This window comes from Sarcophilus harrisii, chromosome 2, assembly GCF_902635505.1.
Source record: "Sarcophilus harrisii chromosome 2, mSarHar1.11, whole genome shotgun sequence".
Lineage (NCBI taxonomy): Eukaryota > Metazoa > Chordata > Mammalia > Dasyuromorphia > Dasyuridae > Sarcophilus > Sarcophilus harrisii.
Window position 1 is genome coordinate 214,224,261 of NC_045427.1, and position 18,122 is coordinate 214,242,382.

The 18,122-nt window shown below is 44.9% G+C and overlaps 1 protein-coding gene across 12 annotated transcripts; it reads right to left on the bottom strand.

Moving 5' to 3' along the window:
• Positions 1-33: 33 nt before the first annotated feature.
• Positions 34-18,090, bottom strand: AGBL5 (ATP/GTP binding protein like 5). 12 transcript variants are annotated; one of them, XM_031951372.1, is made up of 16 exons: positions 17,929-18,090; positions 16,404-16,667; positions 15,984-16,155; positions 15,629-15,792; positions 14,764-14,941; positions 14,412-14,590; positions 13,461-13,917; positions 12,680-12,849; positions 12,207-12,342; positions 11,281-11,483; positions 10,530-10,732; positions 2,901-3,056; positions 2,048-2,160; positions 1,681-1,727; positions 1,014-1,223; positions 34-624 (listed from the first exon to the last, which is right to left on the bottom strand). In XM_031951372.1, the coding sequence occupies exons 1-16, from the start codon at positions 17,946-17,948 to the stop codon at positions 453-455; spliced, it is 2,844 nt and encodes a 947-aa protein (XP_031807232.1). In that variant the 5' UTR covers positions 17,949-18,090; the 3' UTR covers positions 34-452. The 12 variants fall into 12 exon arrangements, 11 of the variants coding, with proteins under 11 accessions (XP_031807232.1, XP_031807233.1, XP_031807235.1 ...); XM_031951373.1 differs by having other exon boundaries at positions 1,014-1,147; positions 1,681-1,749; XM_031951375.1 differs by lacking the exon at positions 17,929-18,090 and adding an exon at positions 17,743-17,850.
• Positions 18,091-18,122: the final 32 nt, after the last annotated feature.

Sequence of the window (18,122 nt, forward strand, 5' to 3'; positions counted from 1 at the left end):
GTTTTCCTGATAAAATTTGATGCTAGGTAGAAATAAGGGATGGGGAGTAGGGACTTTTTATACTGCATTCAGTGCTGTCCATCTTTCAAAATAGCAAACATTTCTTGAGTTTTTTTTCCAAACAACTTTTATTTCCTCAAAGTCTTCCCTATCCTATGAAACAAGCCAGAGGCAAAATCTGCCACTGAACAGGGCTCAGTGTAGGGACTGATTTCTTTTTCCAACCCACCAATATAAAAAATATATATATATGGTCCCAAATTCCTGTGCTGTGGAGGGAGGGATGGGGCTGGGAGGTCCCTGCTCCTTTGTCCTGCCCCAAAGCGGACCCGGGACAATGAGGCTGACTCTCTAAGGAGCCATGGTTATTACAGGGGGTGAAGCAATTGTTAGGGCGTTTCCTGTGCCCTAAAACCATGGAAGGATGCCCTGCCATGGAGTCAGGGGCAAAATCATACTCTGGGAGACTGAGTGATTGGGGAGGGCTTGATAATAGAACAACCCTCAGACTGCCCCAGTGCCCCCCCACTGTAACAAGTTGGGGGCTGGGAGCAAACGATGGGACGGGACAAGAGTGAGGAGGCAGGGGCAGAGTGGGGCCGTGGGGGCCCAACCGGGTACAGCCTGTAACAGAAAAGAGGGGAGTTGGGCTGATGAATTCTGCCCCATCTCTGTTTTTAGGAAGATCTGAATTTTGGATGATTGTCTTGTGATTGGGGGTAGGGAGTAGGGAATGGGACAGCAGTATTCTAAGGCCTCTCTCTTATGGGGAAGGGGCAGTCTCAGCTCTTAAAGTTTTCTTGGTGTGAGGAAAGTCAAGGAAGTTGAATTTTTCAGTGGGATTGTGCATTTGGATTCTAGGGTGACAAAGGAAATTGGGAAAATTAAGATCCTTAGTAAAGAGATAACATTGTGAAGAAGGGCAAAATTGAGGGTGAAAAATTACATAATATGTCAGGGTCATGGAATTGGGTGCCTGTGGAAAGGGCAATAGTTAGGCCCTTTGTGCTTACCCTGGTGCAACAGAGCAGGATCCTGGCTCTGGCTCAGAGCTGTCCCTGGTCCGGGGGATGGGGGATGTGGGGCCCGAAGAGCCTCTCATCCCTCTGCCAGGCGGCGGTGAGCCCCGGCCCAACCCGGGCCTAGCCTGTATGGATAGGGGGTGGCGCTGAGGGCTAGACTCTTCCCCTGAGCTTCTCACTTCCTGGACTTGATTCTGGCATCTCCATGGAGGGAGTATGGTACAGTAGGGGATTAACACAAAGGAACTAGGACTTAGAACTCCTGGGGCCTGCCCCTAGCTGGGACAGGTAATATGGGATTGGGGCAAAGGACTTTATTTAGTCTGGATTATGCCTTCCAGGGTCTTACCCAGGGTGGGGATAGTAAAAGGGTCCAAGTACTCCATAGTTGTGAGCCTCAGTGGCCCTTCCATGGCAAGGGGCTGGATGAGCAGAGAAAGCTCTCCATGGGGAAACAACAGGGTATATGCAAACCTCCCTCAGAGTTCCTCTACTCCTCAGCCCCTGCCAGGGGAGATATATCCTCAGTTGCCCAAACAGGTTTTGCCTATACCCACTTTTGCCAACCCAAAGGGATTCAACACTAGCCTGGGGGCCTTGTCTGAACCCTGGGATTGGTGTCATGGCTGCTCCTTGGAGCAGCAGCCAGAGGTGTTACCTGGGGAATCCGGGACCCCTCCTGGCGGAAACTCTCCTCGGGCAGTTCTGGGCAGAAAGAGAGGATAGGCTGAAGGCAAGGACAAAAGAAGCCAAGGCTAGGAATCTGAGGCTAGGGTGTGATTCGCAGAAAGAATGAGGTTATGGAAACTGAAATTGGGGGCTGGGGTACTGCTGCGAGCTGTGAGGGATAAGTAGATTGCTATGGACTTCTAATGGGGAATGCCCCATTTGGCAACAAGACTCCACTCTGGCAACAGACCAGTATTGAATGTTCTCCCTCCCACTACCAGAACGAAGGATCCACTGAATCTGGGCTCTATTTAGGGCAGTTGTGCTGCAAACAGGGATAGGCTATCAAGTGTTACCTGCAGTCGAGCCCTGATGCAGGGGGTGCGAGAACTACTCCCCAGCAGCCCCTTCCCAATAACCATGACGGTCTCTGGTTTATCCCCTGAAGACAGGAGTGAGCAGCTACTCCCTAGGGATTAAGAGAAAAATTATCACTGGAATGGGACCATGCTGAAGAAGTTTAAAGACAAGACATCTGATGGATGATACCTTGGGGATGGCATGGAGCCCTAATCTGGCTCTAATCATAATTTGGCTACAAAAGTCGCCCAATCTTGACTGCCAAATAGGTATTTCAGGACTTCTAGTCATTATGTAAGTCAAACCTTAAGAGATGATGTCAGAATCCAAGACTGGAGAAGGGATCAGAGCTGGTAGCTAAGGTGGGAACCAGTAAGATGAGGACTATAGGGAGTGGAAGTGGTTGGTTGCCCAGAAAGTGCTCTCACACACAACTCAGAAAGAGGGAAAATATTCCAGCCAAATAAAAGACATGAAAAGATAACCTGCAAGAGGTTGCCCTTATCGCCTTTCTAGCATGACACTGATTGGGAGTCAGGGATCTCAAGTGGATGTCCTTGGGCAACTAGTAAAGAATTCCTTTAGAGAGGTCTCTTTGAATAAGTATAATTCAGGGTCTATTAAGTCATAAATTCCAATTTTATGTGGGGCATAATCCAGACTTGTGACTAGGGGAACAACTGGGGGTTGTAAGGAAGGATAGACTAGAGCCATATTATATCCATAGGGGACCCTGGCTAGGTGGCAGCATAGTTAAAATTGTATAATTTTATTGATCAACTCGAGGCCATTAACTGGAGGGAGGGAGGGAGTTGGATATCACACATAGCAGTGGTATTAGGTACAGACCTGCTATACCCAGTGAGGTAGGCAGTAAGCAGGGGCCTATGTTTCTTGAAGGGGCTGGGCCGGTACTAGGAGGAGTTGGGGGCGAGTCCAAGCTGCCTGTGGTAGGTCGATGGGTCAGTGGTTGCTGCCGCCTTCTCCTGTCCTGGCCCCGGGACTCTGAGCAGAGATTGACAGAAGTGGATAAAAAGGGTGAGTCAGCAAGGGGTATTTTTACTGCCCAGCTTGCTCCCCACACTGTATGATTTGGTGGGGCCTGGGCTTTATGTATATTCATGTCCTTTCCTGGAGTAACTCTCAGATGGGGAGGATTTCTAATAAACATTAGAAATTTGAAGGCAAAGGAAGATTAATTTTTTTCACTAGTTAAGAAAACAAGTGTATTGCTGGGAATTGAAACCAGGGTTTGTGTCTTCCATCTTGGTCCTTTCCTTAGGAGAAACCATGACTTTCACTATTTCCAAGTACATACTGAACTCTATCCAATGACCTAGTCACAGATTATTTAAATATTGATATTCACAAGTTTTTTTTTCTCATCTCAACAGCTTTCCCCTTTGGACTACCACTTCCACTGAGGACTCTCTTACCTATAGCCTGCCACTGAGTTTCCCTCTTTTAAGTTTATGCATATTTATCAGATTGAATGTTACCTTCCATCCAATTTATAAATCCTTAGCTAACCTGGTTCCTATTTCTTTTACCTGCTCGGGTTTTCCAGTCTGTAGTAACCCAGTTCTGCCCATGACCTTGTCTTTGCTTCCCTACTGTGTTGCTGCAGTCCTCCTTTTCCTCTGCAGTGCTCCCTGCATCTGTCACACAAGGAGGGGATCCAGGACTAGTTTCCTCAATAGAGAAGAGGAACAGAACTGGCCAAAAATGGCAGAACCTGGACCCCGGAAAGCCAAATTCCATTTCTGTTCTCCTGAACCTTTATTCTTCTGATATAATGTCTATTCCTGAGCTCTTGCCTGTGTAAGCTAGGATGGAAGGGACTACTGTTTGAAGGCATTTCCTGGACTTGAGAATGCTTCATTACTATGTTTGTGTACTGAATATTATCAGTTGCTTTCTCAGAAAAGCCAAAGAAAGTAGTGGTTTAGAAATTACACACAGCAACTATAGCTGGCCGAGGTGGAAGCCACACCCTTGTCATCCTGAATCTTTTTTTCTCCCTAGAGCTAACTGATTGTTCTCCATCATTGCCTGTTCCGTTTTGAGGTGGTAAGGACTGTTAAGGCTCTTGGACAATAGCTAAGAAAAGTGGAGGCTGCTACCATGATGGAACTCCTTTTGTATTTTCTCTGCAAGATATTTGCTCCTAAATTTCAGAGAGTAAATATACTATGATTAGTATAAGTGATATTGTTGTGGAGTTCCACAACAGATCACTTAGATCAAGTTCTTAATATTTTTTTGTCAGACTCATTTGTATTCTGCTGAGGTCTTGGGACTGCTCAGGATAATTTTTTTTAATACACAAAATACAATATATAAGATTATAAAGGAAACCAATTATATTGAAATGCAACTTTCAAAATATATATATATATATTTACATATATATATATTTAAAAGATCATAGGCTCCTGGTTAATAACTTCTGACCTAGTTAGAAAGCAGAAATAGCCAAGAAGCTAGAAAATAGTTCACAACTCTGGTATGGAGGCAAGATAAAGTACAGACAAAGGATTTCAATTATCTAGATATCTGACCAGTTCTTTACCAAAACAGTTAACAAATTCCTGGCTTAACCTAAATGCCAAGTTTCACCCTTCAGAAGATGAGGATGCAAATAGAGGAGCTGGTATCCTGACATAATTCTGACTAGCAACAAGGATGATGATTTTGGGGAAAATGATGATGAGGCCGTAAGACAAAGGAGGAGAAAGCCAGGCTAGTATATTTTATTTTTGGAGAACATGTTTCAAAGGGTTCAGAAAAAGGTTAAGTAGAATCCTTAGCTTGCTTACATTTTATAAAGATAAGTCATCCCAGGAGGGCTACCCTGAAAAATAAAATTCTGAAGATATAAAAATAAGTGGTTCCATTAGGAAGAAAGGAATTGTGGCAATGCATAGGAAATTCATTGGCATAAAGATATGCAGAAGTTGGAAGCAGAGATAAATAGCAGGATGGCATGATTCTGTAAGAGCCCTTAAGTTCAGAATGAGCAATAGCAGAAAAAGAAATTGCCCTGGGGGAAGGGAAGGAGCTAGCATCATTGCATAGAGTGGATGGCATAATAATAAGAGGATGATAGAGATGACAGAACATATATTTTGACTTTGGATTTTTTTCTCTGCCAAAGAGCTCTGCTGCAAAGGACAGGACAAAAAAAATGTTAAAAAGGGTTTGGAAAACCAAGACAAGCAGATACTAAAAGCATCCCTCTGTAAGTCAGTAGTCTTGGGAATAGATTCAAGGTGGATATTGCTAACATACTGATTTTTGAAAGATTGTAGAGATCAGGAGATCACAGTTGGTAAAGAGCAAGTGGTCCAATTTTAAAAAGGAAGAAAAGGGGTTCTACAAACTAAAGACTTGTAAGTCTGATTTCTATTCTTGACAGTATATGAGATTATTAAAGGGATGATTTAAGAATATCTAGAAAAGCAAATGATCATAAAGTCAGCATGGTTTCATCAAGAATGTTTTTCCCCAACTAAATTTTCCAACAATAACTAGACTACAAATAGAATTTATCTGGATTTCATAAGCCATTTTATAGTGTCATCCTATGATAGAAAATATTTAGAGACATGGGCTAGATATTACAGTTAAGTATCTTTTTAAAGGTTGAATGACTGGATTTAAAGAATAGCAGTTAAATGGTTTGATAAAATCTTGGAGGAAGGTCTGTAGTGTAGTTTGCCAGGGATACACATGAAGTTGATGTACATGTTAATCAGTAACTTATATAGCATATTAGATTTTCAAATAAGGTGAAGCTAGAAAGGTTAACCAACAGGTTATCTTGTAGATGAGAAAAATTGTCTTAATTGACTTGATAGGATGGAGTGATAGTCTCTAATTAAAGGCTTGTATTTGGGGTAGGGGGTGGCAAAGGACTCATTTCAGAAAGCAAGGATGGAAGAGGCATATGTAGACAGCAGTTCATCTGGAGGAGATCTTTGGGTTTTAGTGTCCAGTTTTCAACATTTTTCATTAGCAATGGAAAAAAGTTACTATGATCTTAGACTTCTTTGAAAGACAATATCCAGAAAATACTCTTCAATTCTGTGTACAGAAAGCCATTTATAAACAGTCATATCCAAATGAGGTCAACTGCTAAATTCAGGCCACACCTAAGAATACTAATTGAAGGAACTGAGGATTTTTAACTTGGAAGAACAGTGTTAGGTAAAAAGAGTAAACCTGAGGGCTGTCTTGTGGAAGAGTTTATCATTCTTCTATCTGTGGTCCCAGAAGGGAGAACTAACAGTTTGGAATAGAAATCTGATCTGAGCTCAGTGCTGCAGTGGATTAGGCTGTCTTGAGTAAGGCAGTGGGTATCCCACTATTTGAATTTGAGGAGTCAGGCTTGGCTCCCAGATAACTTATCTGGAAGGGCTTCCAATCGTGGGTTTGGAAGAAGCTGGCTAACTTGGTATATCACTCACCCCACCACACAACTAAACAAGAAATGAACTCAAGTCTTTCACAAGTTATCGCTGTGATTATGGGCATCTGCCACAATTATTCTGGGTAGTTTGTCTAAGTCCAATTATTCTGGGTAGTTTGTCTAAGTCCTACCCATAATGATTGATCAAAGTTGGGGATTTTGAAGTCTAGGACTCTGGTGAATACAATAGATGTTGCCTACATTATGAAATTACAGATGTTGTGTTCCTTCTATCATACTCAGGCAGCAGGTACCCAAAACACCAGCCATGCTGGGTTAACTTTATATCAACAAAATTGTGTTGAAGATAAATTGAATTTAAGAGCTATAAGGACAGAAGGCTAGATGCCAAGTTTTCTGAATTCAGCAAGAGATACTAGATGATAAAAGCCAAGTTTAGGCCAGTTCAGGGCAGCAGTAGCAGGAGCTCTAGATCCTGTCGAATTGTACACATGATGGTAAAAAAGCCTCAAACCTCTAATGACTAGCTATGACATGCATATTCTTAGTTCTGGGCACTGTAATGAACATTGTGGAAAGGCGTTAAGATTTGGAAGCATGATCTGTCCAAATCCTGGCTTTGCTATAGACTATTCTCTTTATAATATATATATATATATATATATAGACTATTCTCTTTATTATATATATATATATATATATATTTATTTATTTATTTACATATTAGATTATATAATCTCCCTATTCTAGGCCTTAGTTTCCTCATTTGTATATTGAGAGATACCGTATCCCTTAAGCCACAACTTTTCATACTCTAAACAAGTCCCAATGGGGCAGGGCTTGTTAGTGGAGCAGAAAGAACACTGAAGGCAGGAAATGCTTGAGTTCTAATCTTTAGCAAAGGTTTGCCCATGTCACTTCCATATCAAAGGAGCTCCAATTATGTTTGCCTTTAGAATAAAATACAGACTCCTTTTAGCACCTAAAATCCATCATCTGACTACAACCTCTCTGTACTCCTGTGCGTAGGCTGATCACATACTATTCTTTCGCACCTATTTTGGTCCAAAACGGCCAGCTGTCACATTCCTCATAAATGACATGACATCTGTGTTATGTCTGTCTCCATGGGGGATGACCTGTCTAGCAGCTTTCTCTCCTTACCTCTGCCTTTTAAAACCCCTAGCTTTAGGGCCACCATCTGCAAGAGGCTTTTACTAATTATCCCAGTGGTTAGTGTTCCTGAAATTACTTAGCATAATCCTGTTATTTTATCTCTATGAGTAAGTAATGACCCCCCACTCCTATCCCAATCCATATAGAATGTAGACATCAATATTTGTCTCCACAATGCCAAGCATGTCCTAGGTGCTTACTGATTGATCAGCACATACTGCTTGATCCCTGTTCTGTCCCGATAACATCAACAGAACGACTAGAATAACAGAGGTGCCCGGGCTGCAAAATGTGGATCTTAAAGATAGAATTTCCAATTACTATCTTAAAAAGACTTTAACTCTTCTGTGATGCCATGAGTCCTAGTTCCTCTCTCATCTTAATTTGGCCCATGTTGCAAGCTAGAGACCTTCCCATCTGTCATCCAAGTGGAAAATTGAAAGGGAAAGCCAGTACTTAAAGAGTTCTCTGACCCTGGCAACAGAGAGTTATGGGTTGGGGTTCTAGGATTTATTTTTAACAGCTTTGTTCCCCAAGGTGGAATGACATTTTAGGAAAATGAGATTAAATTTCTGTTCTAAGAATGAAACTTTTAAAAAAATCTGTAATCACAAACAGAAACAGTGTTGATAACAGCACTTTCCCCTTCATGTTCTCTATTCACCGTAGAAAAACATCCTCAGCCAAGTTTAGCTGTTCTACCAAAAGCTGCCAGTTGCATTCAGGATTTCAGGGGTCCTTCAGAGTGTAATAGAGTTTACTAGCTTATGCCCTGGACACCACAAAAGCAAAGTTACCTAGATCCTGCATCAGGCTTCCACTAGTCCTCCAAGACAGGAGGTGAAGAAGACCTCTACAAATGTTCCAGCTTTAACTCTGAAGTAGCCTTAGTGTTACAAAAGTATTTTTAATACATGCTATCCCCATTTCATAGAGGAGATTAAGTTACTTGGTTGGGATCACAAAGCTCTGGAAAGTCAGTATTTGAATCTAAGTTTCTCCCAAATCCAAGTTCAAGGCTTTTTCTACTACTATAGATGTCTTCCTTTGAACTCACTTATTGGCTGGTACCATCCCAAATTCAGGAAGACACCTAGCTAAACCCTCCTATTGTAGAATTCCTGGGGTGGGAAGCTAGTCTGCCTATTCCCTTATTGAAGGTGTCTTCCCTCAGTTCTGATTCCTTGTTTTTATTCTGGATCCATAGCAACCTTGTGAATTCTCCTTTGCCCAGGGCAGCCCTAAGGTTACTTACTCCTAGGCAGTAGCCACTCTGCAGTTTAGCTTTCTATGATGCTGTAAAATCGAGGACAATCAACCTTTGCCCTGAGACTATGGATCCCAGTAGGGGAGGCAGAGCAAGTAGGCCTGGTTCTGGAGCCATTAGGTCTCGTGCACAAACTCTTCTAGTGCCATCTGTAGACCCCGAGGAGTAAACAAAACAATTCCCATACCCAGTTTAGAGATGAAAAAGTTGAAGGTCAGAAAATTTACTTTTTCAAGGCCATATCACTACTTAAGTGGCAGAGCTGGGATTAGAACCAATATTTAATTTCCTATAGTGGGAACTTTTATTCCTATACCTTCTATCTACATTACTCTCTAGTATGTGAGGAATGACAGCTAAGAAGTTCCCAGGGAGGGGTTCCTCTTAGGAGCAAAAAAAGCTTTCCTAAACTAAATTTAAAATTAACATTAGCTTCAAAACCTTCATATTGTGGATCAAATGATTAATGATCTCATGTTCAAGGATTCTTAACCTGGTGCCTGAGAACTTAAAACATTTCTTAATGACTATTTCAGTAACAGTTTTCTCTGCAAATCCTATTTTACTTTATGCATTTAAAAAAAATTCTGATAAGGGGTCCATACTTAAAAAGGGGTCTGTGATACAAGAAGTTTAAGAACCCTTAATTTAACCTATTTCATGAGGTATAATTTCTGTTCCTTGTTTCAGTTTTACTGTCATAAAATCAGATTAAGAGCTGTAAAAAATCTTAGAGATTATACATGTCAACATCTTCATTTTACAGATGAAGAAACTATTGTAGAATGGCTAATTAAGTAACTTATCCAAAGTTTCCTAGGTAGCAAGTTGCATAGCCAGTATTTGAACTCAGGGCTGTTTTCCCACTATTCCCTGTTACCTCCCAGTGACTTACTTTTTTCCTTCCCTATAACCCAGCCTTTTTCTAAGAGGAGAAATGCTTAGAGCTCCCATTATTTTTATGGGCTTGCCATATTAGGCAATTTTTGTTGGCACTGAGGCACAGCTAAATAATTAAAGCTATGGTGGGGAGGAGGGGGAAGCAGTAAATCTAGCTTGCAGGGCTAGAAAAATTACTTGAAGTCAGCCCCTTCTATTCTGGAGGTCTTGCAGTGGTTCTGACTTCAGTCTTTCTGTCTAGGTTCTATAGTCAGAAGTAGCTCCAGTTCTCAGGGACTTTGGGATACAGCCATTATTTCACAGTGCTGCAATTTGGATATTGTCTGCTTTCATCCTGACCACACAGCAGCATATTACGACTCCTGATTTATTAAATACATGCTCAATATTTCTCAATTATCTAGCATTCCCTTTTATTAGTGGGTTTGTCTAGTTTTCAGTATGTATTGGAACCCTATAGTTCATTGATCTCTTGCTAGAGTATACTTAAGACCCCTTACTCATGGCCATAGTTCCCAATCTGTGGCCCCCATGATGCAAGGAAAACCAAGGGCTCAGGAGAGGCTATAGATTCTTCTGCAAACGGGTTTTATTGATTTACCCCTTGATTCAGGCCCAATAATAAATCTTCAGGGTTAATTTTCCCCCCAGCAACACCAGAGAGAATGGAACACTTGCCCCAGGGGCTTCCTTATCAGCTTACCTCTAACAGGGCCCAGGACCCGATGGCTGCCTTTCTGGGCCCCAAGGCCCAGGCCTGGTAGCCCTGTGGACCGACTGCTATGAAAGGGAAAGCTGGGTGAAGTTTTGATCTGTGGAGAATTTTGTTGGCTACTGCCAGTGGTACCAGTGCTGAAGCTTCGGGCCCGGCTCAGGGTGTTTTCAGAGCATGATATAGGCAAACCACTGCAAAGAAGCAGATAGAATGGGTGAAATCTGAGATGGGTATGTTCCAAGTCTTTCAGCCTTTATGTCTTTCCCTAATGAAGAACCAATGGAAATCATATTTGGATTAAGGAACTTAAGTGTCAGTACCAAGAAAGAGGAAAAGAAATCCTCTGCCTCTTCATTAGCTATCAAGCCCATCTCAGGTAATCCCTCCCAATCTTTGTCATGCTGTTAAGGAAATTCCAAGTAACTTCCTATGACAAATGTTCCTCACCACTGGGATAGGTTGATAGCTCTACCTTCCTTCTTCATTTCCCTTGCCTGGCTTATTATTTCCCTAAGCATATGGATTCACTATCTGTTGGGCAACCAGTTATTGTGGATTTAAATTCATGACCCTCTTTCCTCCTCCTAGAAGCATCCTATGGTATTGTAAAATTACTTGTAAAATTAAATGTCTGAAGTTCTTCTGAGTACTTCAGACACTCTTTGAGGTCCATGAGACCTCATCTTTTTATCTCAAAAGCACTTTTTCCCACCCTTTCCTCCCGCCCTGTTGTCCTTACTTGGGGCCTTTTGGTGGGGTTCGAGAGCCTCTCCTTTTGTTGATGCCTACATTAAGGCTGTTACCTACACCTCTGCTGTTACGGACATGTCTCAGCATCCAGGCTCTCAGGTTGTTGAGGCAGTTGTGTTCAGACAGGACGATTCGTGGCCAGGGATTGCATTCTGCCATGTCCAGGGCTGCAATGGCCACAGCCCGCCCTACCTGCCAAGGGAGTTCAAATACTGCTTGGCATTTGGGGGCTTTGTACCATGCTTTGTAGAGAACAAAGTGATCCCTGAAATGTTCCTCATCTGGATGGCTTAAACTTAGCCTAAATCCCAGAGCACTTTGGTTATAGCATGTGCTAGGGGGAAGGACACTGACCTCATCTACAGTCAGAGTATCCTCTGTAAAAGCTGAGACTGAGGCTCTTTATCTTTCATTTTTCCCCCTTTTCATACTATTGCTTTTATGAGTTGCTATCTTAGGAATTAAGCCAAATAGCAGTACTCTCTGTTGTGGGATTAGTGACCCTCAATAGTTTAGAGTAGAAAGATCTGTAGATTATGGGAGAGAATAAAGGATGTTTTCCCTTTTCCTATGAAGGCAACAATTTGGTCAGGAAAGGCCCTTGTATGATGAAAGGAAAGGGCCAGAAAAACAAGGCAGTAAGAGAAAAAACCTAAGTCCCAAAAGTTGTTGAACTTGTTTCAGTTTACTTAAACTGAAGAACATACCTTTGTATGATCCCAGAACTGGGATCTGGAGCCCTACTGGCAGTACTAAGGAGAATTCAACTCCCTGTTACTTGGGAAGATCTAACCAGACCCCTAGTGGCAGTATCATTTCTCCATAAGACTTCAGTCAAGTGGAGTTAGTGTGGGCCAGCCATGATTTGAGATTGCTCTGCCTGTTGCCTTTGATTCTACCTCTCCAGTTCATTACCTGCTCAAACAGCTCCACAGTGTATCTGGAACGGAAGGCAGGTGGGGGAGGGGGACTGGCACGCCCATTGTCATGGCAGGCAGCAGGGATGCTGTTTACTGAGCGTCCAGTGTTGTAGTTGCATTCAAGTGTGTAGCTAAGACACAGAGACCTTTATATCACTACTCTGGACAGACGACATGTAGCTTGAATATACTAAAGTGGTCAAAGGAAAGATTAAGGGCTATTTCCCAGTGAGCTGGCAACCCCACCCCTCCACCCCCCCACCCCTTAATTCTACATCTTCCAAGCTAAACTGTGGAAGGCAGACCCCACAGAGACAAAAAAGAATCTTTATCTGAAGGTCTTTCTTCCAAGATGCCTTGGGAAATTACAATCCATTTTCCCCATTCCCCTCTCTAGGCTGGGTGTGGGTACTTCTAGGAGAACATATCCTAAGGCTGAAGCCCTATTTTTCCCAGTGTCAACCCAACCTGTGAATGATCCCTGAGGCTTTGTAGATGGCAACTCGCCCACTGCCCTCCTTAGACTGGCCATCTCGACGATCCCGAGCATACATGTTCTTCTCTGAGAAATTGCAGCCTTGGAAGTCAAAGTGTGCTGAATTCAGGGAAATAAGCTTTGGATACAGCATATTTTCTACCTATATGGGATGAAGAGCCAACTCAGAAGGTATAGTGGTAAGTAGAAGAAAATAAGGTAAAGAGAGGGCAAGGGCCAAATCACAGCATTCAATATAAAACAGAAGCTACTAGAATTATCAGGAATTCTTACTCTTGAATTCTTACTGTGTACATGGTTTTGTTTTAAGATGTTTAAAGAATGGTGTATATATATATATATATCTCTCTCTCTCTCTATATATATATATCTATATAGATATAGATATAGATATATATGGTTACATCAACACAATATAATTTCTTTTCCTTCAGACCATTTTCCTAGTCTCTCCTGTTCCCCTTCCCCCCAGTCTCTTCCATTTGGTTCCAATTAGAAAAAAACCTAATTTGTTTTAAGTTTTGAAAAGTCTGACTTTAGCACCAAAACCCTGACTTAAAAAAATATCCCATAATTACAGATTTACAAATTTGTTATCAGCTTCCTCCTCCCTCCCCTCTTTCAGTTAATTTTCTTCTCAAAGTGACAAGCCTATGGCCATTCTTCTGCTCGTATTCTACACATTACCTCCCTCCTCTTACTCCTTAACTCCTAATGTATACCATATTCCCAGGCCAGTTTCAAGGTCCCTACCTGGGCACTCTCATCACTGAAGCTATTTCCATACATGAAACATCCCCTTTTGGAGGCATGTCCATGTAAGTCCACATAGTAGGCCACACCGCTCTCCTTGGGGGGGATGGTTTCAGGGGCTGGTTCCACCTCACCAGATTCTGATTCCAAAAACCACAAGCTATTGGGGTCCTGGTTTGCTGGCTCAGTTTGGGTCCAGGACTCAGAATTTTCCCCATCAGTTGAGAGTCCAAGGTCAGCCTCGTTATTGAGATTGTCCGTTTTTTCAAGTTCAGAAAGTGGACCAGGTTGGGCTGAGGGTGGGGGATTGGGCTGTTGGTCAGAGGGAGTGTGGGGATTCAGACGTGAGTGCACATGGTGGTAGAGCAGCACTGCCTTAGCCCCATAGATGGCCGGGTGCAGGACTGCATCTGGCTTTAGATACTGACGGTTTAGGTTCACTCCTCGTGAGTCTGTCCTGTGTGGGAACAAGGGTAAGGTGGAGTTCTGGAAAGATGGAGTGGGAAAACAGAGACTGGGGAGAGTGGCATAAGATATAAGAGGCAGGGGATTGATTATCTTATAGTCTGAATAGAATCTTAAATAGAAAAGCCAAGGAAGGAAAAGGATTGAGGACAGCCTCTCTCCAGGTCTCCAGAAACTGGAGAACAAAACTAGACATTCTACAACTCCTATTATCAATTTAATCATTCTTGAACTTGCCTGGCATGCTTGTACTAGGTGTTCTGGAAGGGCATGTCTATTGTACTGCCACTGGAATCTGGGAATAGCCCTCCACATCCAAGTGACCCTTCCCAGAAGTCCCAAGAGAGGCCAATGGGGCATTCCCACTTTAGGATGTAGGAGAATTGTGAAGGCAGGACAGGGTAAACTGTACCTCATCGTGACAACATAACATTTATCAAAGCGACTGCTGATGATCAGGAGAGCTGAAGAGGGAGTCATCCTTACCGATAGTGACCCCGTACCACACCGTCTGGGTTCAACATGGGAATCAGCTTAAAGACAAAAAGACGACGTAGGGTCTGGGCACGAGGGTCATCAGGTCGAAGGATAAAATCCAAAAAACCATTGAAGACAAAGCTAGATGGTGTCTCCCCAGGATGCACCCTGCTGCTCAAGAAGAATATCTGTGATAAAGAGGAGAGCAATAATTAGGACTGTCAGTTTTGGTTGTATTTTAATGGCAGGATACAGCCTAGGTCCCAGCTGGGGCTGTGATAGCAGTGTCTTGGCTTCTGCCATGATACTTGTAATGACAGAGAAGAGCCAATTTTCCTACCTTTCTTTCCTCCCCACTCACCCTCTTGCCTGAGAAGCAGAATGGCCGGGGTGTGCTGGTATCAGGAAATAGCTGCTCCAGACGGGGTTCTCTTTCATCTCGAAGCCCATGACAGGAACTCACAGTCAACAGATCTACTCGAAGTCCATCCAGAGAGTTGCAAAGGAGTTCTCGGTGGTAATAGATGGAATCTAAGGGGCTACAAGGATAACAGTCGTCAGGCCATGGGAGTCCCCTGGTGTCTCAAAAAAGGACAGCCCATGTTTACAGAGGGATATTACAAGATAGAGAGGGAGACAAACTACCTAGTCCCCAAACCCCCACCTTTATGATTTAGAAACTGAATGCAAAAACTTAAGAATAGAAAATAATGCAAAAGTGGGTACAGGATAAAAATTTAGTTAAAAAAAAAAAAAAGCACATGTGCTGGCATAAAGGAAGTTCTCTGTCCACAAGGCAAAGAGGTGGAAGAGCTAATGGCTCTTGGCCCTTTCCTTAGTTTGTGGTTTCTCAGAGATAAGGATTCTCTTTTAGGCTATGCTCTGTCAGGGCATTAAAGATTCCATACTGGTGATAAGTAGGTAAAGCATATTCTCCCCACAGAGGAGTTGATGAATAAATACTGCTTCGATTGACTGGGGAGAAAAAAAGGGATTTAGTCTTCTTTTTATTTGACTAAGGCAGTACAAGGCAGGAAAGTGTGAGGTGAAGATGACAGGAATGGCATGATCAAGAAAACTGATATTCCTGTCTCAAAGGTAACCAATGGTACACAACTATACAGTGAAAAGATTGAAGTATCAATTGAGAAATATGAGGGAAAATCACAGAAGGGCAGTGTTTGATCTCAGGACTTTGTGGAGGAAGAAAAGGCAGGACATAGCACCTGCTAAGGGAAGGATGGCTCTCCAGAAAGCGCTGGTCTAGCTGGTTCAGCAGATCCTGGCAGTCACTGTAGGAGAAGGGGTAGCAGAAGGCGAAGAAGGTGGTGGCCCCACGACCTTCAACGAAGCGGTGCACAAAGGACAGCACAAACTGTGTCTCTGTCATCTGAGGGGACAGAGGGAGAAGAAGAAAGGGCAACCAACTGCTACCCCCAAAACACACATGTAGCTTGGGTCTAAAGTAGGGGGTCAGAGTGTCAGAGTGGAGTCCTTTCTACTTCATTGTGTCAGAGAAAATTTCTTTCTTTTTAGTTTTTGCCTACAGCAACAGTCCTTTCTTCTGTGTGGAAACTCTACCTCAAAGGTGGGCCTGTCACGTATGCGCTCCCAACGAGGTCGAGTGGGTAGTGTACGCACAAAGGGTGCCATGCCCTGGGAGTACAGTTTGCTTTGCTTGTTCATATTCATGATGTTGATCTTTATGAGTTTTCCTGGAATTCCTCCCCGGACACTGAAGTAGAACCATGACCTAATGGGGCAGAATAGGAAGAAGACAAGTCCATAAGAGAGAGAGATGAGGTAGCAAGAGGAATGGAGCAAGGCGGGTTAGTAGAAAGAATGGGAAAAGGCTGTTCTATGGGGATGAGAAGGAGGGCATTGTGAAACTGTGAGGAGAGCCAAGTAGGTCCCTGGGAGGACAGATAGGAGAGTAAGGCCAAAAGGAAGTTATGGCGCTGGGTTTCTGCATATTCCCTCCCCTTGACCCCAGCTTCATACCTGTTCCCATTCTCATATTCTGTTTCAGCACAATCAGGCCGTGTCCACACGTTGAATTCGTAGTCAGAGGTAGAGGATATTCCGCCGGTGGTGGGGGCTGACCCCCCACTCCCGCCCCCCTCCCCTTCACTAGCCACAGAATCCACCTTCTCCACATGGGCCAAGTTCCCTGAGTCAAAGCGGGAACTGAACAGCAGTCCCCCACAGCGCAGCTCCATGGTGGGGCTGAGTAAGCATCCTCCTGCCCCAGACTGGCCCTGAGAGCTAAGGGGGTGGGATGGGGATAAGGAAGGAAGGAGGGGAAGGAGAGGGAAGAAGACAAGTTGTGAAAACTGACTTTGTTAGTCTCTGGGGTTCTGAGGGTACTTTTTCCTACAGTACTTCAAGGAAACCGGGAAGCAGATTAGTTATAGAACACCAAAAGGAGGAGTTACCGGCAGGTACCCGGGACTTAAAGGTTGCGATCTTAACCCCATTGTGCTACTGTGCTGGCTACTCCAATCTCCAGGCCCCCGGGGCTTCCATCTCTGAGAGGGTGTATCGTGATTAAACCATGCGGACAACAACCAGGCTCTGAGCTTCTTTCCCGCCTAAAGTCTGCACTGTGTAATGAAACTGGCCTCAACCTTAGGGAGGACACCCCAACTCCCGTAAGGGGGGGCCATCCCCAGGACTACCCCCAGGCACAGTCTGGCGCCACTTGGAGGGAGGAGCCAAGCTTCACCTCGGAGACCCTCCCCCCTCTCCCTGACCCCTCCCCCGCGTGGATCAGCTTAACCTGGAGAGACACTCCTGCAGCCTCCCGGGCCCAGCTTCCCATTGCTTTCCACCTATTGTGGAAAAGAAGGCAGAACAAGGACGGCTTATTCCAGGCACAGGAAACGGGGCGGGAGTCGTCCAGATCATCGAGCAGCTCTACACCGCAATTCCAGCGGGGACACTAGGTCTGAGCCCGGGCCGGGGGCTGCCCTCCCCGGGGCCCGGCGGTTGAGGGAGGGGCTGCAAGCCCCGAGCCCGTACCAAATCAATTCCCAAAGGGCGGAGGGGACAGGAGAGGAGCACAGCCGTGCAGGCTGCGGGCGTGGGGCAAGGGAAGAGGGCAGCGCCTCCGGACGCGGACCGGCCCACCTGCCCAATCCGGGCGCGGGAAGCGGGGTCGGCAGCTTGGCTCCGGGCTCCGGGCCAAGCGCGGGACCAGGAGAGCGGCGGCAGCGGCCGGAGCGACGGGGGCGGGGCCGGGGCGGTATCCCAGGAGGGGGCTCCGGGCCAGAGGGGCCGAGGGGGGCGGGGCCGGGGGCTGGATCGGGGTAGGGGAGCCCGGCCGCAGAGAGCCCCTCACCTCTCTCGGGGCCGGCGCTCCCGTTCCTCCTCCCGTCAGTGTGGCTGCGCCTCCGGCCCCGGCTCAGCGCCCGGGCCCGTCGCCCAGGACCCAAACAAAACGGGAGCGCCGCGGCGCCGGGACCCCGCTCTGCCAGGAAACAACAAGCCATCCGCTTATTGGCCGCGGGCGCAGCTGCCCACTTACCCAGCAACACTCGCTGCCATTGGTCGGGGCGTGGGGGTCTTTTTCTCCCCTCGCGGTCGCCGGGGTCCGGGTTCCCTGGCAAAGTAACGTCTTGGGGTTCGCAGTCACCCAGCTCTCGAGAGAATTCCAGTCGCGTCCGCTGCTCCGGAGGCGGTTAACAGTCATTGGGGCGGGACTGCAAAAGAGACGAGCAC